Source organism: Pararge aegeria, chromosome 17 (genome assembly GCF_905163445.1).
Source record: "Pararge aegeria chromosome 17, ilParAegt1.1, whole genome shotgun sequence".
NCBI classification, from domain to species: Eukaryota; Metazoa; Arthropoda; class Insecta; order Lepidoptera; family Nymphalidae; genus Pararge; species Pararge aegeria.
The window spans coordinates 9,866,629-9,891,365 of NC_053196.1; the positions used below are offsets into that span (position 1 = coordinate 9,866,629).

At 33.9% G+C, this 24,737-nt stretch overlaps 3 protein-coding genes across 3 annotated transcripts; all 3 read left to right on the plus strand.

Moving 5' to 3' along the window:
- Positions 1-3,639: 3,639 nt before the first annotated feature.
- Positions 3,640-6,997, plus strand: LOC120631170. Its single transcript, XM_039900632.1, has 3 exons — positions 3,640-3,718; positions 5,927-6,110; positions 6,570-6,997. The coding sequence occupies exons 1-3, from the start codon at positions 3,640-3,642 to the stop codon at positions 6,850-6,852; spliced, it is 546 nt and encodes a 181-aa protein (XP_039756566.1). The 3' UTR covers positions 6,853-6,997.
- A 1,895-nt stretch (positions 6,998-8,892) lies between these two features.
- Positions 8,893-14,244, plus strand: LOC120631105. Its single transcript, XM_039900547.1, has 5 exons — positions 8,893-8,976; positions 9,537-9,882; positions 10,631-10,690; positions 12,554-12,715; positions 14,062-14,244. Exons 1-5 carry the CDS (start codon positions 8,943-8,945, stop codon positions 14,099-14,101), a joined length of 642 nt encoding a protein of 213 aa, XP_039756481.1. The 5' UTR covers positions 8,893-8,942; the 3' UTR covers positions 14,102-14,244.
- A 1,416-nt stretch (positions 14,245-15,660) lies between these two features.
- On the plus strand, positions 15,661-20,195 carry LOC120631024. The gene is made up of 7 exons (XM_039900415.1): positions 15,661-16,039; positions 16,788-16,905; positions 17,090-17,769; positions 17,840-18,029; positions 18,102-18,194; positions 18,629-18,647; positions 18,727-20,195. Exons 1-7 carry the CDS (start codon positions 15,967-15,969, stop codon positions 20,014-20,016), a joined length of 2,463 nt encoding a protein of 820 aa, XP_039756349.1. The 5' UTR covers positions 15,661-15,966; the 3' UTR covers positions 20,017-20,195.
- Positions 20,196-24,737: the final 4,542 nt, after the last annotated feature.

The following is a 24,737-nucleotide window of genomic DNA, read 5'->3' on the forward strand; positions in this document are numbered from 1 at the left end:
GAAGAGTGGATATAATTGCGCTGAGCGTCTCTGCACATCTTGTTACACCGATTCCGCAGCCGCTTATACTTAAGCAAGTTGGCATCAGAGGGTTGGATCTTATACCTTGATTTCGCCGCGTTACGCTTAGACATGGCAAGCTTTATATCATAAGTAAGCTCTTTCTACGATATATAAAACATAAACTACGATACATAAACATGTACTTCGTAGAAGTTCAAAAACTTGAAAAGAGTAGAAAGAGATAGAACTCTTCCTACTCTTTCCAAGTTTTAGTCTTCCTATTCTGTTCTAAAAATAAATAATAATATTACTCTATAATCTCATGAAGCATATGAAAAATGAATAGTGTATAGGTCTTAGGGGTCATGGTGAAGCCCTCGATCCCTCCAATTAGATGGTTTATTTTATCTTTATATCAACATATAAATTAATATCTGAATATAATCAACAAATTATTGTGATTTTTTATTTCATAGAACATATTTATTTCAAATAAATTATAAAAAAAACTTAGGCAAACCAAACAATCGGAAGATCTATAGAGATAATAAGTTTGGCTTCAAGTAGCAATCTACTAAATTCAAAATTCATTTATGTCAAGTAGGCCTAATATAAGCACTTTTGAAACGTCTAGTATGTCTGTTTGTTTGACTCTACCACCGGTTCGAAAGGCGGATTCTAACAAGAAGATTACGCCAAGAAACTCAGCAGTGGCTCTTTTCCAACACCATTTTACAATTTAACAATCATTTTTTATCTTGTGTGAGATAAAAGCGGAGCGGATTGCTTCCAAGCAATCTTGTCATTAAAAAATGCATTAATAGTATACTAACCTCGATGTATTAAATGTATTCTTTAACTTATGTATTATGTGAGGTAAATCAAATATCGCCTTCGGTAATAGTTATTAAAGCATATACTCAGCCCCATCAAGGTTTTCAGCACTTTTCTAAGACGATATGCTGATATCACTAATTTATGTTCGTCTTTAGTAAGTCGATTGTTTATATCCACTTTTTTTTTTATAAAGATTAATGTAATGTTTTACAAAGATTAAATACATACTAATTTTAAGGCTTTGGCTTCAATAAAATAAATTTATTAAATACTCCATTGATGTATATCTCAGACCTTATTTGCATATATTTAATAGGTAACAAGCGTAACTTTCTTACGCAAACCTCATCGTTTTTCAACACGAATAAGTAATAAAAATAAAGATCTCAATAATATTTTATAGGCGGAGAGCTATTTGACATCCGTTCCTGCCGCGAAATCAAACGCTTCTGGCTTTCTTGACATGAATCAGTCTGTTAACAATAAACCGAACGCAATATATTTTTATTTTGCGCCACCTACCTTTATCTTATAAGCTTCGAACACATATACACAATTATTGGAAAAGGGTCTCTTTTAAAATTAAATCATTCATTGTGTTTGTCAAATAATGTATGTATATTTATGATATTATATAAATGTAATCTAAAAGTTTTTGTAACTAAATATATTTTCCCATTAGTACCACCTTAAAAACTAAGGGTATGCAACCCTAATATACAGGTCCACGTAATTTTGAATCTCTTGTAGAGTTAACTACTACTTAAGACCCAAAAAAACTCTCAATAAAGAATCTACTATTTGTTTTAATTAAATAATAGCATATGTCTATTATTTGGACATACATGCTGCATTTATAATCCTGCTGCTATTATAAAATCGGAAGTTTGGATGGATGTTTGTTACTCAATCACGCCAGAACGGCTGAAGATCTGGATGAAAATTAACTCAGGAATAGATTATTGCTTTGAATAGCAGATAGGCTACTTTCCCTCCGGGGAAAGCAGCGGTCCTCGGGAGATTTGTAAAAAGCTATTTGAATTCGTAGGCAGCTAAACTAGTAATAATAAAAACTCATGAGTACATTATTTTTAATATTTAATAAAAACATAAGGGAATAAATGTAACAGCTTTACTTTACATTTTTATTTATTAAGTTACATAAAAATATAATGCGGGTACTGGCCCATAAAGCGTTTCACATTTTATTACAATGTCGATGTCTGCGACATATGGTGCAATGCTATGTTCATTAAATTATTTTCGTTTTCCGTGTCGCATGTACTGGCGACTCGTACATCCACATTGAAATCTATAACCTTTGTATCCACTAAAACACACCTGCGCAATTTCTTTTTTACGTATTACGGTTGTTTTATTTTTATCATATAATCGTTTATTGGCGATGACAGTTTTGCACTTTAGCCTTTTGTGATTGCAAGTACGTATGCACTGCATACCGACCATGGACATAAGCTATAATCACTGAGTTAAAATGGTAGAATGTGGAACAAGTGCATAAAAGTATACAATATTTTATTCTCGACATAAACATAAGTCATACAACATTCAATTACTGAAATTTACGACCCATCGAATTGTGGAATGCGCTTCCTATGAGCATACGGCAGTCAAAATCACTGGCTATATTTAAAAAAGTGGCTCAATGTTATTATATGTCCGACTGAAGACGATGTCTAATAGTATTTATTTACTTTATAAATATTTATTATTTGTAAGATGCATTTGTGTATTTGTATTTGTTATTAATTTATTCATTAGTATTTATTTATTTGTATGTATGAATTTTATTGAAGCTTCGACTTCGACTTCACTTTCGTAAAGTCCGCCAGTCCGTACTGGGCTTGAGAGATGGACTACGGCTTTAACCCCTTCTCATTTTGGGAGGAGACAGGAGACATAATGGGTTGATATGATGATGAATTTATATTCTATTCCGCCTGCACCTGTTTGTTCTCCTCTTTTTTTCCTAATTCTAAGGTTGCTTGACAGAGATCGCTTCTGAGCGATAAGGCCGACTTTAGTATTTGGTTTCTATTTTTATGTTTCTGTTTTCTTGGATAATTAATTAACATCATGTGGTGTACAAAAAAATAGATAAAAGTAACAATAATAATATTCCTTTATCATCTTTTTTTGCTGCGTCATCATAAATTAAATTAATTTTATTATTAAAATGTTACCTTCACTTATAAGAACACTTTAATACAATCTTATATAATCTACTATTCAAAAATGCGAGATCAAAAGAGCTTCTATTATGAGCACCATTCGTAAAGACATTCTTATGAAGTCGTTAATTGACAAGTTGGTAACTAATAACAATGTGAAGCAATAGTGAAGCAAAATTTGATATAGTGTCACCAAAAGTTTCCTCACTAAACAATGTTCACAACGTACATAAGTCACGTACTACGTTATAAATTTCGGAGCAACAAATTTATTATGTTTACAATATCAAGGATGAAGGAGAAAACGTGACCCGGGCACCCGGGAACAGGTAGCAACACAAGCAATAATTCAATCAAACCTGGCTTAACCGGGAACCGGTAAACGGTAAACGACAACCGGCCGCTTCTGTTTTACAAATACCACTTTCACGTTGCTCCACACTACCATAATTTATACAGGCTACGTCTTAATTACACTCCTTTCACGTAATTATAGGTCTTGATATAGTGCAAATTAAACACAAATTCCTTATTCACAACTTGTATGTTTGCTTCAAAGACTAAAAACTGAACCCAAAGCCTAGACTCAGTTTTATAGGCTGTAATAATGAGAGTGTACGCGTTTATTGTCGTCAACTTTTGGATTATGTTTGTGAAATGTAGAGACGAAGAGAAAATTTCTAAAGGTTAGTATTTTGTTCGCTTTTTTGTTTTGAGTTCACCAGGCATTTGATAATTTATCAATTCTGACGTGATAATGTTTGTCTGTTACCTAAGTTTTGTTTGTACTCAACACTTCACCGATTATGATAAAATTTTACATAGAGATAGCTAGCTTTCTGGAGATGGACATAGGATCCGACGACGACAATAACACTAAGTTTTATCTAACTTGTCTGACAATCTTTTTATTACTTATTAGTGTAAACTATGTTTTAATTATAATAATAGAAAACGATAAAAAATATAATTATTTTCATGTTGTCATAATATATAAAAATAAATTTTACAAATAAAATACAAAAGTTGCAAAAATATTGTTTACTTTATGAGACAAGTAAGAAAAAAAAGACTAGTAAAATATATATATATATTTAAGAAAGATTGAAAGTATTGCAAGATCTTGCCTTATTTAAATTCAAATTCAAATTCAAAATTTCTTTATTCATGTAGGCCTATCACAGGCACTTATGAAGCGTTCATACATAATTGTTTACATAATTGTAACGGGATGGTGATAACTTCGTTCGCCAACTTAAATCTAAAGCTACGAGGGTTCCAAACGCGCCCTGGTCTAAGAAGAGCCCACAACAAACTTAGCCGGGTAAATTTATTTTTTTGTTATCACCATCTTCCAGTAAATTTAAATAAAGCTATGAAGCTAGAGCAAGCTTTTTTATCGTTTAAATAATCCTTTATGTTATAATAGGATTTTTCTGTAAGCTTACGTTTTATATAAACTTTGAACTTATTGAGAGACAACTCAAAGATTTCATTTGGTAATTTGTTATAAAATAATATACAATTGCCCTTGAATGAATTTGCAATTTTGTGTAGCCTAGTAAACTGCACAACGAGTTTATTTTTGCTTCTAATATTAATATATTTATTGGTGGGAATTAAAAATAACTGTGTTCGTTTTAATTGTAACTTTGGCTGAGTTCCACCGGCAGAAGATTTCTTTGGATAAAGTATGTTTCAGTTATTTAAGTAAGATAAATAAAGTTAGGTGAGGTAAGTCTAGGCTACCAGTTGCCCCCAAGGGGCTCGTAATGGATCTGTGAAAACGACTAGAAAGAACTTTTAGATATCTTGTGTCCAACGTTAGATTTATATCCAAGATTAGAAAAACCTTAATCTTTCGAATGTATTTCGAATGTATAGTCTTATATATTTATGCTTAGATTTTGTTTATGAAAATATACAATTTAGATTTTAATTTATGGATTTTATAGTAAATATTTAACTAAAAAAGGTTAAATGACATAACTAAAACATAACCACAACTTAATGCTATATGGGTACAACTATACCGTACAAGTCACGCCATGGAATATGATGGAATGGTGCCAATAAAGCATTACATTGACGAACAACTAGATTGAATCAAATATGTTTGAGATTTTAAATTTCAACGGTGATAACGCATTGGGTAGGAGCTCGACTTCGCTTTCGGGGAGCCACTGTGAATTTTACTCAGTTATTATGCGTTTAACTAATTAAAATATCACTTGCTTAGACGGTGAAGGAAAACATCGTGAGAAAACCTGCATGCCTGAGAGATCCGCATAATGTTCTCAAAGGTGTGTCCCACCAATCCGCACTGGGCCTGCATGGTAGACTACGGCCTTAACCCCTTTTCTCCCCCGGGGCCGTTAATGGGTTGATGTGATGAAAAGGAAAGCGTCGGGTGGCAAATACCTGTGATTCCTTAACTCAATAAATAAACGATTTCAATGAATTCAAGATAAATATAGCATTTTGAGTTCGTAATATATTAGTTCATGGGGTTCGTAATATATTTGTTTGTTACTAGAACCCAATTCTAATAAGAAACAAATATATTTCTACTGAGCTAGCTGTGTGAAGTTGCTTCTTCAAACATTTATAAAAACATTTATAAAAACATATTCAAAATATAACAATAACAATAACAACATACTATAACAACATTTCTATAATAAAATATTTTAAGATTTTTTTTTTGTTTTATTCAACTACAAGTTAGCCCTTGACTGCAATCTAACCTGGTAGTAAGTGTCGATGCAGTTCAAAATGGTAGCTAGCTAACCTGCTAGAAAATGTGGTAGTCATACCCCTAATCGGTTTCTATGCGACATCGCACCGAATAATACGCATATAAATAACATAATAAATTTAATTTAAATTTCCAGCCTGCTATTGGCCAAATGAAGTATACGAGCCTTGTTTCGGCGGTTGCGCTGAGATCTCCTGCGACAACCCGCGTAACCATTTGCGGCCATGCTACCCTTACTGCGAGCCTGGCTGTGTTTGCGAGGACCCTTATGTCCGAGATGACCGCACACACCAATGCGTCTTACCTCAAGATTGCTCACCGTATGTTACTCTGGCCTTAATTTAAGACGTTTCCTCATGCTCGTAATTCTCCTACTGATTTTAATGGTAATTTTAGACTACGAGGAGCTGAACAGCCCGCGTTCTTTGTCCGCATTTCTTACAGTTTTTTACAAAACCTGTAGGAATAATTTGTTTCCTGGAATAAAAATTAGCCTATGTCACTCTACGTTTTTTCAACTAACTTTATGCCAAAAACCAAGTAGATTAGTTGCTTAGTTAAGGCGTGAAAGAAGGACAAACAAAAATACACACTTTCGTATTTACAATATTAGTTAGGATACTAGAATGTTACCCGCGTTCTTCATCTGTGTTTTTTTACAGTTTTTTTACAAATCCTGCGGGAACCGTTTGTACTCTTGGACAAAGAAACAACCACAATTTCCCATTTATAATATAAGTAAGGATTAAACATTGATAAGTTTTGTTAATTGCTTTTAGGACGCAAATGGGTATACCAGTGCCAAGCAGAAGATCAGCTAAACCTCCAGCGCCTCCTATACCTTCTGCAAGGGTCCAAAGAGGGCACAACACCAAGAAAGAGGAGATTATCGTGCAAAGTGACGTCGAGAGTCTCCCGAACCACATAGATGACTTCAAACGAGCAGCTGAAGTTTCCAGAATGGGGAATTATTTTAATATAGTAATTGCCCCACCACCCATTAAGGCACTTCAACCGAGGAAAATTATACAAAGCGATCCAACGAAACGACGCAACGACTAAAATGCAATGCAAAATATTGATACAAAAAAACAGTATTTGTAACGGCTGGCTTGTTTTTTGCGCAAAGGATCAGCCGGGCTGTGGCCAGCGTGGAAATGCAGCCAATATTCTTGGCACCATTCCACACTTGCATGACTTGTATACAGTGGCGTGCATAGAGGTTTTGCTCAATGATATAAAATGAATAATATCTCCAGTACGGGTTTAAAAAAACTTAAGGATAGGCATTGTAAGAGTTATAACAAGCCTACCCTTCTTATTTATAACGCGTACTGGAGATTTTCTTATTTATATAACATCTGCATACCCGGTTCATACCCTCTACGCACGCCACTGCTTGTATATTAATTAAGTTGGGTTATATTATAATTAGGTTATAAGTTTTACTGTGGAAATATTAATTTAAGCCTTTTTAAATGGAAAAACAGTATTAATGTAAAGCATGGGTTGTCTTTTCTTTATCGTTTACAGAAATATACCTAAAGTGATAATAAATAGGCGAGCGCTAAGTACGCTCGATATTTTTGCATGATATATTTTATTCACTAAGTTATATTGTGGTAATAACTTGTGGTACCTATGACGATACTATGTTTTGATACAAATTGCTCCCTTACGTCACTAACATAAAGAAAGCCTTTTATTTCATAGTTCCTAATGGTAAATGGAAAATCATCGCCTATAAACAAAGCAACGCTTCACATGCGACAAACTAAATTGACACAAGTCTATAAAATCATACTACACTTAATTAAAACCTTGCAAGGTTTTAATATACATATGCAAGGTTTTAATATATATATGTATTTATATTTGACGGCCGATTGGCGCAGTTTGCAGCGACCCTGCTTTCTGAGTCCAAGGCCGTGGGTTCGATTCCCACAACTGGAAAATGTTTGTGTGATGAGCATGAATGTTTTTCAGTCTATAATACTTATAATATACATATAAACACCCAGTTTATATGTATATTATAAGTATTTATGTATATTATTAATAAAAAATATTCATCAGTCATCTTAGTACCCATAACACAAGCTACGCTTAAATTGGGGCTAGATGGCGATGTGTGTATTGTCGTAGTATATTTATTTATTTATTTTTATATACAGCTTAAGTTTTGCTAAGAAATCTGCGTACAGCAGAAAAGACTGGTGACTGGTGGTTCTATTATTGGGAGGTTGCGGGTTCGTTACCCGGCAGAGGCAATTTGGAAAAATATAATTTCTGAACTTTCACTGGTATTTACCTAGTGGGAAGCTTCGAACGCGATTAGTTACCACCCTACTGACAAAAACTAGCCGCCAACCAATACAGCACTCCTGTACAATGCCGCTTAGTATAATTACAAAAAAAAAAAAGATAATATTTCGTTAAGTAGGAAATTTCATTAGAATATTATAATGGAAAAAAAGAGAGATACACATTTGATCGAATATATAAACTGTAGATCTATTCATCGTCTTCTATTAATTAAGAATTACGAAATGATTAAAATACTTTTGTAATAATTGATGAATACGATACGAACAAAAGTAATAAAATCGAAGTTACCTGTTAGCGACGTTATTATATAATATATTAATTAATAATTAACAAGAGGGCTGTTTGCGTCGATAACAGTACCTATGTGAGTGTCATGAAAGATGGCGCTTAAAAGCATTAAATCTCAGAGCCATCTTTCAGATCCAAGAACAGCAGGGCTACAATACAAATCACCAAAATGGTAGAGATCTTTCAGGGAGATAACTTAATCCTTTCTCCACGTTATTGTATATAGTTTATCTGACTTGACTGCTTTGGTACGAAGATGACTTAGAAAAAATATATTTAACACACTCTCAATAATAAATATGATAGGTATATTATAAATAAAGAGTTATTTAATTATTTTTGTCGTTTTGAACAAATCGGTAAACCTATACATACTACTTGTTGATAACATTTTTTTTCTTTGCAATCGTTAAACACATCCGCCGTAGTTTAGTACTTTTATCAAACAATCAAGTAATTTGCTTGATTAGCAGTGGCAGTGGCCAATTCAACGTAATGGAAAATTACTAAACCTAAATGGACTGACTAACAAGAAAATGCGTTATTTATTACTATTGGCACTTTTGCTCTGTGAGTAAATATTATATTTTTATTATTTATATTTTACAGGGTAGTTTAAAACATACCTTGATATTGATTGACTTTCAATTTTGCCCAGATCAAGTTCAAACTTACAATAAACACCATATCTACAATTATATCATAAAAAAATTTAATATAATTGTATACGTACATGAAAATGTACATAGAACTTAAAATTTGTATAGAGAGATGCCTAAATAGGAATGTTATTTAATTGAACCGGCTTAAGTTTTGAAATGCGGAGTTTATCCCGTACATTTAAGTACTTACTACTTACGTTATTTATTTAAATGTGCCAAGTAAATAAAAATACATTTATAGTCACTCGACAGAGAAACCGCGACAGACTCAACAGACAAACGAATGCGATAAAACCACGATATTATTGAGATCTATATTTCACTAAATTACATTGATTAATTGTTAAAATTTATAAAAATCTCTTCAGATTCCAAAAAGGCAACGCCAGTTGTCATTCCTTACGTCACCTGATATGAACGTGAATCTTATATAGAAGTTAATTAATTTTCTATAAACTACATTTTCAGATAACATAGTAACAAACGCGACCAGACCAAATCCCTACGATTACGATGACCCCGATGGAATCAAAAGACATTCCTTTGTAGACGAGAGGCGGAATCGGAGAAAGAAAGCTTTATTAAAATCGTTCGACGAAGACCACAAAGACTGGGATGACAGGCGATATGATCGCGACATTCCGGGGTATTTGGACGATCCAGAGCCGAAACATTTCGGAGGGTTGGACAGACAACGGGAGATAGATCCCTCATTGAGTGTGTATAGAGGACAGAGGCTCTATGAAAACGATGATAAAATAAATATGCTTCATAAAGCGAGGAGCGCTGAGGTCGGACACTCGCCGTCATTTTCGTAAGTGTCTTACTGTTTCAATATGCAAATTCATTTTAACAACAGTTAAACTTCTAAAAAAATGGTGTTAGAGATTCAGTATTAATTTCGGCTTGCTGAGTTCGAATCCCAGCACGCACTTCTAACTTTTCTAAGTTATTTTCTTTTTAAGCATTTAAATATCACTTGCTTTAACAGTGAAGAAAAAAGCATCGTGTGAAAACCTGCATGCCTAAGAATTCTCTGTAATTTTCTCAATGGCGTGTAGAGTCCACCAGTCCGCACTGGGCCAGCGTGGTGGACTACGGCTTACACCCGTCTCATTGTGGGAGGAGGCCCTTTCCTTTAATGGGCCTGTAATGGGTTGATATGACGTTCATGATGAATACTTCTACAGTTGTAGTCAGCATACTGAACTACAGACCACGATGATTCGATTTCAGGGTCAGGGAATTTTTGTGATCCGTAGTTCAACTTGCTAACCACTAAACCAACGGGGCAGTTGATATCAATCAATAGCCCATAACAGGCCATTGCTGGGCTAAAGGCATCTCCCCGACGGCAAGGTTTGCCCAATGACAAAGTCGAAGTCATGTATGGAACTTTTGATGCGTACATGACATGAAGAATGTGTACAAGGTAGTAAGTTTTTATTTAAACTCTTTATTTGTACACCACTACACAGTTAGGAAAATAAAGGACGAATAGAGAGAAACACAATAAGTTGACATAATTTTGATAATAATAATAAGTATTAATTATTTCACAGAGGAAAAGAATCGGAAAAGAAAACACCATTTACAATGACCTGCGAAAGGCAAAATGAAAGGTAAAAATTCAAGTAGTATTTCTAGTATTTTATTTTTACTAACCCGTAAATCCTAAGCTGTCTCGGGTTCTAGTTGTTGGAAACCGTTTATCGAATTCTTCCCATCTTATTTTTGTAATTTTTTTATGTTACGATCTTTTTAACTTCCCGCTAAGAAAATTAAATTTTTTCAAAAGCTGGGAAGTTATTGGTTTCACCCCGTTTTTCGAAAATCGAGTTTTCATCAGATGTCGACGTTTTGAGGTCCTAGAAAGCTTTCCTGACTATACCCGCGATGTTGTCATCATGTGAGTATGTATGTGTGTGTGTGGGTGTGTGTGGGTGTGTGTGCGTGCGTGTATGTGTGTATATAAACCTCTCATAACTTTTGAACGGCTTGATCGATAGGATCACGATTGGTGGCATTCGAAAGGGCTTCACTAAACTTAAATTATCTACAATTTCGAGATCGATTCGGAATGAAAGATTCCGAGAAATCTCAAAAATAAAAATTTTGAAAAACTGTTTTATAGACTAACTTTTAAACAGCTCTTCCGTTCAATCCCAAAAACTAATCAGCTTTTAAGCTTAATAAACCCCGTTCATCACTGCCGGTCCGGTCAAAAGCGATTGATCCGTTCGAGGGATATCGAAATCGAAAAATTCCGATAGTGTTTTTTTAGGATCATTTTGAAAATTTTCGTCTCAATGATTTTTGATCTAGAATTATTCATAGCACTCAATACGCTGCGTCGAATGTCACCAACCATGTGAAAATGGGATGATTCGTTCAAAAGTTATAGCATATTAGAGTTGTAAAAAAATAGTGTTTTATGAAACTTATATCAGACTTTCGAATAATTAAATAACCTTAATTTAATAAACATAAAAGTTATTTTACTTCAATAAATGAAATAATTATTTCCGATGAACATGACTTTTTCCATGATACTATCTGTATCTTTAAATGTATTTAACATAATATGTGTATACATAAACCTCTCATAAATTATGAACGACTGAAAAGATTGAAAAGACAGTAATCAAAAAAACTTTATGAGAATTAGAATATCTATACCATTTAAACCAATTATGAAACTTTTTTGTTTTTTAATAATTTTTTTGCAGGTAGCTAAGAAATACACTGATCAATTCGAAAAACTTATAAGCTTATAAACTTACAAAATAAAATTGATCGCCAATAAACCCGTCAAAAATAATCGATTCGTTTGATTAACAGTGTTGAAAATAAAAACGCAAAACGTGTTTCTTGTGACATGCGAATGATTCCTAAATTTAAGTTTAAAATTCTGAAAAATATTGCTTTATTTTCATAAAGCAATATTCTAAAGCAATATATATTAAACTTCTGAGACTTTTGAGCTCGAAGAACAAAATAAGTATGGAATTAGTAGGAACTTGCAGGGGTCCATCCCTGCAACTTTAGGTCAACCGTTTTCTTAATTTTTTTTTTGTAATAATTAAACATGTTTTCAACTGAAAAGTAATGATTTTTCACATAGTAAAACAAGTAAGAAATAATTGCATTGAAAAAAAATACATAAAACTCCACTCATCTTTATGTACAAGTAATAATACACCAAAAACCAACACGTCATCATCTTATTTATAATTTTTGTTGATTTATTGAATTGATTATTAATTACTAAGACGAACACGAAAATAAATCGCTAAATCAATTACAATAAAAATCTCTCAAGATTGGCCCAACTATTATATAATTAACTCCAAAAATACCAAACAAAAATGTATGATCAAAATTAATTCGTAATTAGCGGAGTAATTGCGTAACATCGCAGAAACACACAGCTCAAATTAAGATGACTGGCTTTACTACTTCAACTGCTAAACTATGATCCACAGATACGAGCCATGCTTCGCTGGTTGCGCTGCAGTAACATGCGACAACCCTCGGGAACGACTGCGACCCTGTTACCCCTTCTGCGAGCCTGGGTGCATCTGCATCCAGCCGTACGTGCGGGACGATCGCACCCACAAATGTGTCCTACCCGAGGATTGCACTAAGTAATATTTATAATTTATATATATATATATGCAAATATTTTTTTATAATAATAAGCGGACCAAACCGATGGCCCAACGGATGGTAAGTGTATAACCATAAACAGAGCCGTGTCGTCGTGTGGCAGTTCTGAAAACAGTAGTCACCAACACTCCTCTTCCTGCGGGTGTCGTACGAGGCGACTAAAAGAATATAACAGAGAACCGGCAGCAGCGTCCGTCTGTCTATCGTGTTGATAATGGTCAAACCCTCTCGTTGGGAGAGGCCTTTATTCCAGAAGTGGTACGTAATCGGCTCTTCATGATAAACAGCAACACTTTGAAGGCATGAAAGGAGCATCCTGCAACATGTGTAGTTAGGTGCCTACATACCCTTCCTACCCACCCTTCAGACCGTAACACAGTATTGCAACAAGCTTCCGACGGACGGCCAATAGGCGCAGCGACCTTGCTTTCTGAGTCCTAGGCCGTGGTTTCGATTCCCACAACTGAACAATATTTGTGTGATGAACTTGAAAGTTTTTCAGTGTGTGAGACAGCAGATTAATAATTTTTTATAAGTATTGATTTATTTATTTTAGTTATCTAAAGAAATGCAGCACAATTCATGAAAAAATCGGTAAACTGAGAAAATTCCTGTGTTGAATTATAGCCAAAAATAGGATCACTATTTTTGAGTAATGCTAAGCCGAATGGACGCCTTATTTTAATTCATAAATAAAAATAAAATAAGTGCATGTAAAACGAGTAAATAAGAATCAAGTTTATTATGCTCTCTCTTCCGTTTAATCTTCAAAGCTGATCTGATTTTTACAGTTTCCATTAGTAGAGATCTTTCTAAAGAGAACTCGAAAATAATTTTTAGTTTGGGAAATATTGTACCGATTTCGATGCAACATAGTGCCATTCATAACGTAAAAACTTGTGAGGATTTAGCACGTAGTGTTGTCCTACTGCCCGATAATTACAGAAATCTGCTTGGAAAATTACCCAAATGTCTGCTAGCAAGATATATTATTATTTATTATTATTTAACTCTTTATTTGTACACCACAATGAAGTTAGGAAAAAAAAACAATAGAAATTCAAAGACATAAGTAGAATACAAAAGGCGGCCTTATCGCTTAGTAGCGATAAGGTCATATATATTTTTACGCAATGCGTCCTTATAGAAGGCACGTAAAAACATTTTTTGACATTTATAAAGAGTAAAAGGAAAAATATTGAATTAATTTATTCACAAGGACACGGTCAATTGTATTTAAATTCTTTTTACGACTCAATAAGCTGTTTCATTGATATATTTTCATAATAATATTTATGCGACGCGTTTTGTGTTCTCTTTACAGAGGCCTCAAAGGAATTCCCGACCTCGGCGAAGACTCTTAGAAAACGAACAAATGTCATTGATACACACACAATAGATGCAACCTTGAGGGTCCTCCGGCGAAGAAAGAGGATCATATTCCCGTGATATTTGAACCCTCTATTTACTTTGATATAAAGTAATACAATTTCGTTTAGAAATAACATTTTGTACATTATTTTAAGCTATGTTTTTTTTTATGAATGTAAAATATCAAAGTTTTAAAAACCGCTTAGTAATTTTATTTGAATTAAAATTTTTAATAGAGTTTTCTAACAATAGTCAACAGCCTTATAAATTGCCTTTTGTTACTAACTACATCGTAAGATTTGAAATTTTCATCCCTAAAAACATTATTATGATAACCTGAAAATTTCCACCACGCTGGCCAATTGCGGATTACGACTCACAAACCTTTGGATAATCACTAAAAATCGAGACCTCCACAGTTTTTCTGGGCATGACCTTAGATAATAAGCTACAGTGGGGTGCCCATGTAGACACTAAGCTCAGCTGCCTTTGAAGTCAGGAAATTTAGACAGATTACCGACGTTAAAACAGCTAGGCTAGTTTATTTTTTGTACTTTCATAGTATACCTACGGGAACTTAGTATAGGACAAAGCGGCTGTTCAAATCATCGAAACTATATTTATATTGCAGAAAAGAGCTGTACGTTTAAATATTACTTAAATCACGTGAATCCCTACTTAATGTAGCTTCACAATATATTTATAGTTATATAGTATTCGTAAGACAAAATATTAATAATTATAAACAAAACGTGGATATAAATTATCGACTTACAAGAAATGGCCATAAATTAGTGGCATCTTCATATCGTCTGCAAAAGGTACAGAAGTCATTTGTGAGATTAAGTATACGCTTTTATAATATGATTCCTAAGGTAAGACCTACCAATGAATAAGTTTAAAGAATATGTTAAAACACATTTATTACAGCGAAGTTACTGAACACAGTTGATGCACTTCTTGATGACACGGAGCTCGGAACCAACTCCTCTTTTATGTCTAAAAAAATGAAAAAAAGAAAAAAATGATGCTTAGTTTCTTGCCGGCTTCTTCTTCTTCTTACTACAAACTACTATTATTAGGCCTACTTGAAATAAAGACATGCAGGTTTGCTCACGATGTTTTCCTTCATTGTCAAAGGAAGTAATATTTTAAATTTCTTGAATTAAAACCGTACAGAACACCGTAAGCAGAGGTGCGTGCGTGCTGGGGATCCTGTGAGTTACCCTGAAAGGGAGACCGAACCTCTTATTGTTTCATATGTAGCCCATTGGACCAGCTTGGTTAGTGTATTCTCTAAACCTTTCTTTTCAATATGAAAGGATTCCTGTGTCCAGTATTGGGACATTAAAAGGCAGATGATAATATTGATTATGATGAAATTATAAACGGAACAAACCTCACCAATTCATGAATACAAAACCACATTGTACAATCACTAAAAAGTGATTAAAACAAAAAACCATTGTTCACTGGAATGTGTTGCATGGCTTTTTTTGTTTCATTCTTATAATTCACGCTTCCTTTGTGTCGTACTTTTTCATTACGAAGATAAAATTTTAAATTTAGCAAAGACTGCAGTTTTAGTGCGGGGTATAGAAAAATAAATCGATTGCTGTAAAAACGTTGTCGAAGGACGTCATCATCATCATCATAAATCATCATTTTCTTTAAATTTATGAGTCTGGTTTAGCAAATTTATGCAAATTTTGTGTGATCATCAAACAAAATTAATCGTTTGAAGACATATTAAAACGTTTTTAATGCTTTTAACGATCGTGATTTTACACAGACGTTGCATTCAAGTACAATTATTTGCAACGTGGTTATGTGAATAACAAAGTTAAATCTAGTCAAAATGTGGAAAACATTGGTCCCTATTTTACTTCAATTTACACAACCATCTTGGGTTCTAGGCGATGGCACATATGGTGAGTAGTTAATGCTCATTCTATTTTTCTTTTATATCGTTATATAACATTTTTATACCCTGTTTAAAAATCAGTACACTATATTATCACACTAGCTGACCCGCGCAACTTCGTCTGCAGCCAGTTTTCAGAAAATAATAGTAAAGTATACACTAAAACCATCCATCCATACATACAACCATCCATCCATACATCCATCCTCAAAAACTTTCGCATTTATAATATTTGTAAGACGGTACGCATGCATTCGATCGTTGTACCATTTGCTTTGCGACTTGCTGGTATCTGCGAAGAGTTATTTATCTCCGACGATATTTATTATATCTTCATTAAAATTAGACAATACATGCTTGATAGTATACACTTTCAAATAAAAAGAGTTATTAAAACGGTTCAAATTTAACGGAGCTATCCGTTTCTTCACATTCTTCCGTTTCCCGGAGGAAACTTATTGTTTATCGGGATAAAAAGTATTCTAAATGTTGGCCTGGAATACCAGCTACTACTGTACCAAATTTTATTTAAATCCATTCGGTAGTTATCACGTGATGCCCGGACAGACAAACAGACAAAAATAAAATAAAAATCTGTTTTATCGATTATGTAGCATCCCCCGATCAAAATTTTCAAAATATATTAAATGTACAGAAATCTTCCAGTTATAGTTTTATAATAAGTATAGATAATAGGCTATCAAGTCTAAATTTTTATGAAAGGTCCAATTTCAAATAATAATAATTTCTTTCAGAATGTGGCGATCACGGCAGATTTGAATATTGTATAGATGAAATCCCGGGTTGTGTAATCGGTTGCCACTGCCACCCAGGATACTATTTTGACACTGATACGAAAATATGCGAACTAAAGTATTAATAAGATCAAAGTATTAGTAATATGAAAATCAATAATCTATATCTGTTTACCTTTTCTTTATTTTATTTATACCTTTATTTGTCAAATTTATAGAAAATAATCTACATAATACGGATAAAATAAAAATGCTTCCTGTTTTATCATTTTATCAATTATCACGATCATTTTTCTTTGCAGCTCAAAATTAATCGAACTTCATAGACGGCATTCTGTGATAAAGCCGACTCAAACACAAGTCAATCATGTGACATCTAGTTTACTATTTAATCCTGAGACTGCTACCAGTACTGACAAAATTGATGGAAACGTTGATGAAATAGCCAAAGACGCGAATGATTTAGGAGATTGGCTTTATAATCAATTCTTTAAAACAATAGAGAACCAAGTTATCAATAATACAAATGACAAAGATGTTTTAAACAGACGGAGTGGATCACAGCAACCTGTCAAAAAACCTAAAAGTAGTAAAAAATGGCGGAAACGTGGAAAATCATCCAAACAAAAGGGGAAAAGGGAACAGTTGAGAAGAAAATTACTTAGAATTACAGAAAATGACAGTTTGTTTGATCTATCTTCAAAATCTAGCTCGGATTCAAGTGATTCTAGTTCCAGTTCTGATCTATCGTCTATGGAGTATGAAATAGATGAAGATAACCATCGAAAACATGACGATGATGAACATGGACACAAAAAAATTGTCATGATAAATAAAAAGCCGAAGCAACCATTACCAAGCTTTATATTCCTGCCAAATCTAGATACGCCATTTTACCCCCCAATTGGTTTGCACCCACCACCGATTGTGCCTATGTATCCGATGGTACCAGTTCCTCCTGTACCATTATGTCCAATATCAGGTTAGTTAAACATTATTCTTTTCAAGATATTTTTAATTTAATTTTTTTTATAAATTTTTAATTTTTATAGGGTGTGATGAAAATGTCAACAAACAACACTCAGCAACTACCTCTTCTGCTTCAACCACTACTGCTCGTGCTACTAATACTACAATTACGATCGTTTCTACAAGCGTACAATCAAGCTTACCTGAAACAACTTCAGCTATTGCACTAACAACTGGCGATGATAAAACTACTGAGTTACCTAATGCAGATACGTAAGATTTACTAAATAATTCTTTTGTACCTGCCTGAAGATATCGGTACTTACACGTTATTAATATTTTCAGAAAAGCACTGCGTCTTAAAAATAAAAATAAGAAGAAAAAGGCAGCAAGATTATCAAACATGATGGAGCGAGATGGAAGAGACACAGGAGAAGGGTAATAACTTAGATGACGTTTACCATAATCACTCATCATTGTCCACCACCGCGCATGGTGACCACTCCGTGATACGGGGGTGATCAACTCTAATTTCTAAACACAGGGTCAAAAACCCAACACAAAGATTTTTTTCCCCAAACGGGAAACAACCCAAGATCCCCTGATCAGCAATCTAACAATTACTAGAATCACCAGACAATTATCATAGTTTAAATTTATCTATACTTAATATTATATAGCTGAGAGTTTATTTGTATGGTCTATATGTCCAGTCTAATTTGAATTTTTGAAAAACAATTGAATTATTTTTACTTCTCTATCAATCGATGTACACAACAAACACCGGGATATAGCTGTCAGTTAACAGTTTATATCTAATGATTTTGATTTATTCTTACTTCAAATTAATTATCCTGTTTTTTTTCTTATAGGATCGGTCGACAAAAAATTGTAAGTTTGTTTATTTAATCATCAATATTTATGCAGGTTAATTCTATATAGCAATAACAATTATTTTTTGTTCACAAAGTTTCAACGTCTCAAAGAAAAAATGAATAACCCTTCGGCCGATTTGATAATACCTTCTTGGCAAAAGAACAAGCAATTATTTGCCAACAAATTAACGAATCAAAACGCAGACACTAAAACTGCATTTTTAGATAATGGGATAGTCAATGATGAATACCTAAATAATGAAATAAACCCACATCCCTTGGAAGATGATATGTTTCCAGATAACGTAGACTTTAAGTATATCACCGAGCTTATCCATCGCGTTGATCTGAATAATAAATCAAATGTTTTACCTCCTATTGAGTATAACCCTCTCGATAACATGGAATTGAATCGAATGCCAAAAATACATAGAAACAAAGTTTCTGACTATAACATACCTTTCGATACACCCGAAAACCGAAGGAGTAACCGTCCTATGTATCACAAACCAGATGAATCGTACTATGCTAATTTGGGCAGGCAAATAGCCACCATGATACGAGGCATAGATACACACCCAAAGAACGTTGAACTGGCCGAAAAGCCTGGTGTAGTGAAAAATGATCCGTATTTGAACAATTCACCGACATCATTTTGGGAACGTTCTGTGCGATCTCCACTATCGTACTTTAAAACCAAAAATAAAAAATATGAATACTTAAAAGGAAGCAACGAATTACTTTTTGATATCGAAAATAAAGTTGAAATTATAGCTTCTACTGCGTCAGCCTTAACATTACGAGAAATAGAAAATATTGTTAAAATTATGGAAGCAGCCAAAAAACAGATTCAACGTACAAATAAACCTAAAAAGGGAGATTCAAGAACTTCTAATAAAAATCTTAACATCGATTTGTGGCCGCAGAAATCACAGAATCATAAAGATTCGGTATTATCATATTTAAATAAAGTCAAGCAAGAAAATATTGAAAACCACTACAAAACTAATAATAATATGAGCACTAAACCGAATAGCAATTTTCCAGGTGTGCACTTGGAAAGTATTCAAAAGTTTGTAGCCTGGAATAATGGAAATTTAAAACAAACTAATCAAATTCATAGCATGCCAACCACAGCCAAACCATCAATTAATAAAAGTTACTCAAAAATAACCCCAACTACATATAATTTTGGAAAATCAAACACGATTCATCAGATTCCAGCAAGAAGTAGTCCATTTTTACAAAACCAACAATATCCATATTTTTTGCGTGATAGGAAATATTTTCCAGATAATTACAATTCTAACATCAATTATAACGAAGTACTTCCACGTTTAGAACCAGTTGTCAGAATTGTACCAATTCAACCATCCTATTTTTAAGAAATGAATCAATTTAATTATTAGTGTAGTAATAATTGAGAACTAGAAAATTGTGAACTTTTTCGATGCAAAGGACAAGAAAACAAGACATCTCTTTCAGTGACCCTTTTCATTTATTGACACTTAGATTTAGCACACAATTCTAATAACATAAATCCAATAACGTTTTTCCATGTATTATAAAAAAATATACTTTTATTCAGTACTAGCAACCCACCCCGGCATCGTACGGGTGTAATGTAGATTGTGAGGCAATTTCAAGTTAATAAAAATAAAATTTCAATCTATCGCATAAGGTTAAGCCAGCTTTGCAAAATTTTTTTACATTATTTTTCTGTACTATATGCATGTTTACTACATATAATCTTTCCTATTGAATCCCTCTTTCTATTACTGAAAACTGCATTAAGATCTAAGCATTGCAGCGAGAGAATTGCAAGAAAGATGGACAACAACATAAAATTCCAAGATGAGGTGCAAATATAAATACAAATATTATTTACTACATGTAGTAGCATGAACCTTAAATGCATGCTTTATTAAAAATCTATTCCGTTTGTTAATTAGGACTAACACCTAAAGGCTGATTTTACTGAGAATAAGCTGCCAAGGTAGTCAGTATGCGCGCGGCAAAATACAATCTGAACCAATCACTTTTTTTAATTTATTGACGCGTTTAGTAAATGTTAGTAGCTACCGTTTATGCTTCATTGTTAAAATAAAGATTTTCATGTAACGGAAATCGTTATATTTATTATGGTCAAAGTACAAAAAAAATCGGGATTCTTAATTTTACTTGTGAATCCTTTTAAATTATAAATTAAATTTAGAATTATAAATAAGAAATTCAGGACAAAACGAACAATCTACGTTTGTGTCCTAAATGATTTCGTAACAAACCCCATTACTTATTTTTCTGAATAAAAAAAAAACCAAAATTAATAGCCGTAATGAAGTAACGATACGTAGGTCAAAATCTTAATAGTGACCAAGATATTGTGTAGTTGTAACGATCTGTGCTAGGATCAAACTTTAAAGACTAAACTAAATAAGAGTGACGTGCGAGTAAAAATAAAACAACTGCAAGGACCTCATTTCTAAAACAAATTTCCTAATGTTTGAACTCTTTAACAAAAGACCACAAATAGACAAACAGAACACATCTGTTATCGGAGAGAGAAAAACTTCAATCATCTTGTGTCATTCAGAGATCTACAATTAAAATTATTGTTGCAACCAAAAACCGATATTGCGCAGGAAACAGCAGTGATTTCCAAGCGAGTTGGTTCAATCAAACTAGCTATAAAAGAAGCACTCTGATACCTACATACGAAGTATAAGATGGGTACGTATCTCGTAATATCGAGACGGGCTTGCAAATAGGGGCCGAATTTATTTGGCTCGCAGCGTTTCCAATTTTCATATTTTCCGCGATGGGACGCCGACCGTCCTATCTACTACTATATCTCCCGCGTTATTTTTACGATACGTAATTGATTTGCAGAGGTTTAAATCATACGAATTTAATACATTATCGTATTTCATCAACCCTTTCGTTTCGAGTAGGGTGCCAATGGAATATGTTCAATTGGTGTACCCGTGTTTACTCAATTTCAGTTTCATATTTAATTTATTTTAGATTTGAAACATGAAATATGAAATATTGTAATCAAATCTGACTGATTTTATTAGGAATACGGATATTGAAAACCATCGCCTATAAACAGTGTTTTTCGAAGAGCATTCATGGAATACGTCCTAAAGCTTGCCACCCTGTGTCCATCAACCTGAGATGCTAAGTGATCTAGGTGCTTTGCCTCATGTGTATGTAATTACACTGGCAACTACACCCTTCACTGGAACACAGAAATGCAACAATGCTCTTAGCTACATGATGATACTTTCTGCACCTACCGTCATTGATTGTTTCCTTCATTATAATCATTAGCAACCCGCTATCGACGGTCTAGCTACGAATTTTGCATCTGCAGTGGGACTTGCAATTCAGCGGCCATCGGAATGTGTTCTCTGTAGAAATGAACCTTTCCGAGAAAGCGCCTTAAATCTTCGATCGTGTTAGATTTCGGATAGCTGCATATTGCTGTGACTTTTTCAGCAGGCGGTTTGATTAATATTTTAAAGATTAATATTAATATTATTATTTAGATTAATATTATAATAGTGAAAGAGTTATTGAAATCTTTATGAAAGATTTGAATAACTCTTTCACTATTAGTAAGCTCTTTTATGTAGAAATAAAAATGTAAAGCAAGCTAGAAAAATAGCTCTACCAAGCTGTTTTATTTGCGTGAGCTAACTATAATTATTGGTCTGATAAACGTAAATACATACATAAATGTTGGTCTGTAGTAATTAAAAAAGATCCGCCGAGTATCCGCCGATATATCTTTCTAATGAAAATAAGGCCAAAAAAAATTTGGTTACATTTTTGAGATAGTTTTAAATGAGTACAGCCTGACTGATTCTCATACAGAAATTCTATCCAAATTTATAACATTGTTAAGAAAACACGAAATACTTACTATTTCGTGTTTTCTTGTACCATTTTATGATGTTTATTCCTTGTGTTTACCCGTGGGGACCGAAAGTCGGTGATGCACGACAAGTAACAATGTTACATGCTTGCCAAAACACCACATTTCTTTAACCTTTTTGGTCTTTTATATTATATTAGTTACTGACACGTCACTGAAAGCAATGTTGGCCGGCAATATTTAAAAATTAATATCATCGTCCTGAATTCAATCGATTGACGAACACTGGACGTAGCTCTTTTGTAGGGAGTTCCGTAGTCTACAATCCTGGGCCGCTTGTTTCCAGCGGATCTCAGCGACTCGTTTGCAGTGGCGTGCACTTCATGCATGTACAAAAGCACTGCCTACCCTAAAATTTATATATAACTCGTATAAGAGAAGGATTTTTGCCTTTTTATGCCCTTTTCCCGCCGTATGCATACCCTGGTAAGAAATCCAGTGCACGCCACTGCTCGCTTGATGTCCTATACCCACATCGCTGGGGGCCAACCTACGCTGCATTTACCGGTGCCAGGTCACCATTCCAGCACTTTAAGGCCCCAACGTCCATCGGTTCTTTGAGTTATTTAACCCGCCCATTGCCAATTCTTATAATGATTGCGACTTGCTGAGCTTGTTAACTCTAGTTCTTTTAGGGATCTCGTCATTTCTGTTTGACCGGGTAGAGATCCTCCTAGAATATATCTCTTCGTCGCCCGCTGAGAGACTCTCAGCCTTCTTATGAGGTGCATAGTAAGCGACCAGTTTTCAGATCGAAGTCATAAGAAGAAGTCGTAACTGGCGACACGCACTGTTCGAAGACTTTGAGCTTCAGGCATTTAAAAATAGAGTTAGTTGAATCGTATCGATAGCTTAATTTATCTTTTTTTTTCTAATGTCTGTCTTGCATTCTCGAGACGGACGTAAGATAATTTTTAACCCAAGCCAACAAACAGTTTCAGATGAATTTTTACTGATCTATCAAAATATCAGTTATCAGATAATCAGTTATTCCTATAATCAACATGGAAATAGAGATTTCATTGGAATAACGTTTACTATTCGACCTAAAAACACAGTGGGTCCCTCATCTAATCCTAATTTGTTGGAGGATTTGATCCGGGAGCGTATTCATTATTGGAAGCGAGCTCCGGGGGCTAAAATCAGCGGCGGTCGAGTCTCCCGAAACTTCGCACGCACGGACCTGAAAATTATATGGCTAATTAACTTAATGTGTTTTGAACAAAGATTTTACCTGTTTTAATATTGCAAACGTTACTAAACTATTCATATTAGACAAAGAATCTTTTATTCTGTGAAAGCGCGCATTTTGATAATATTTGTAGGTAAATGAAGCTCGCAGTTCAATCAAGTTAGGCTTAACCTGCATGCACACTTCGACAAAATTATGTCTACCCACTCCATAGAAATAAGACGAGAAACTGGTAGACATAATTTTCTCTAGACGCGCCTGCTAGCTCTATGGCCGGGCTATGATGGCAGTTTGGTTACTAGTATACGGTAAGCCAATATTTCAATGAGTTTCTACTAACAACTTAGTCCTTCATTTTTAAGTGCACTCTTCACACACACGTTGCACACATCTCCACTACTATTTTGACAACCTCTCTGGCACTGTGGTAACTGCTGTCTTAAAAATGAGAGGTCCCGAATTCGATCTCCGGTGGATCAAGCTTTCCGGTATGATTGTAAAAACTGATGTTACGTGTAACTGTCATATTAAGGGTTAAAGTTATACAATGCAAATGTGTGTTAGTTGGGTTTTCCTTCTTTCACGCAGCAACTTTCACATATATAATAAAATATTTTTATTATTTAGCATGTCTACGGGAATTTTAGGTATTTTTATTGTCAAAAGTGAACCTAGCTTGACCTACCTTTAAATTGTTATGCTCACATGAAGCAGAACAATTTTAATTTTTCCTCTCAGGCCGTAATATCCCATAGAAGTCAAAGTTCCAAGCGTTGTTATGAAAATTGTTTCGACTTGGTGTCAGCGCTTAAGGACTTTACTCCAGGAAAGTTTCGCGGCTTATTCCTAACTATTATTGCAGTGATTTTTTTTAGTGGACCGTTTGGAAGCACTGATATTGAGCTGCAAATTAGGTCATGTAAGTTTCTCTCTAGAAAAACATAGCTTTTATGATTATTATCTTTGAAAGGAAG

Coding starts and splice junctions, on each gene's coding strand:
- LOC120631170 (XM_039900632.1), top strand. CDS start 3,640: ATGAGAGTGTACGCGTTTATTGTCGTCAACTTTTGGATTATGTTTGTG. Junction 3,719..5,926: donor CGAAGAGAAAATTTCTAAAG/GTTAGTATTTTG, acceptor TTAAATTTCCAG/CCTGCTATTGGCCAAATGAA. Junction 6,111..6,569: donor TTACCTCAAGATTGCTCACC/GTATGTTACTCT, acceptor AATTGCTTTTAG/GACGCAAATGGGTATACCAG.
- LOC120631105 (XM_039900547.1), top strand. CDS start 8,943: ATGCGTTATTTATTACTATTGGCACTTTTGCTCT. Junction 9,883..10,630: donor GGACACTCGCCGTCATTTTC/GTAAGTGTCTTA, acceptor ATTATTTCACAG/AGGAAAAGAATCGGAAAAGA. Junction 12,716..14,061: donor CTACCCGAGGATTGCACTAA/GTAATATTTATA, acceptor TTCTCTTTACAG/AGGCCTCAAAGGAATTCCCG.
- LOC120631024 (XM_039900415.1), top strand. CDS start 15,967: ATGTGGAAAACATTGGTCCCTATTTTACTTCAATTTACACAACCATCT. Junction 16,906..17,089: donor ACGAAAATATGCGAACTAAA/GTATTAATAAGA, acceptor TTTTCTTTGCAG/CTCAAAATTAATCGAACTTC. Junction 17,770..17,839: donor ACCATTATGTCCAATATCAG/GTTAGTTAAACA, acceptor TAATTTTTATAG/GGTGTGATGAAAATGTCAAC.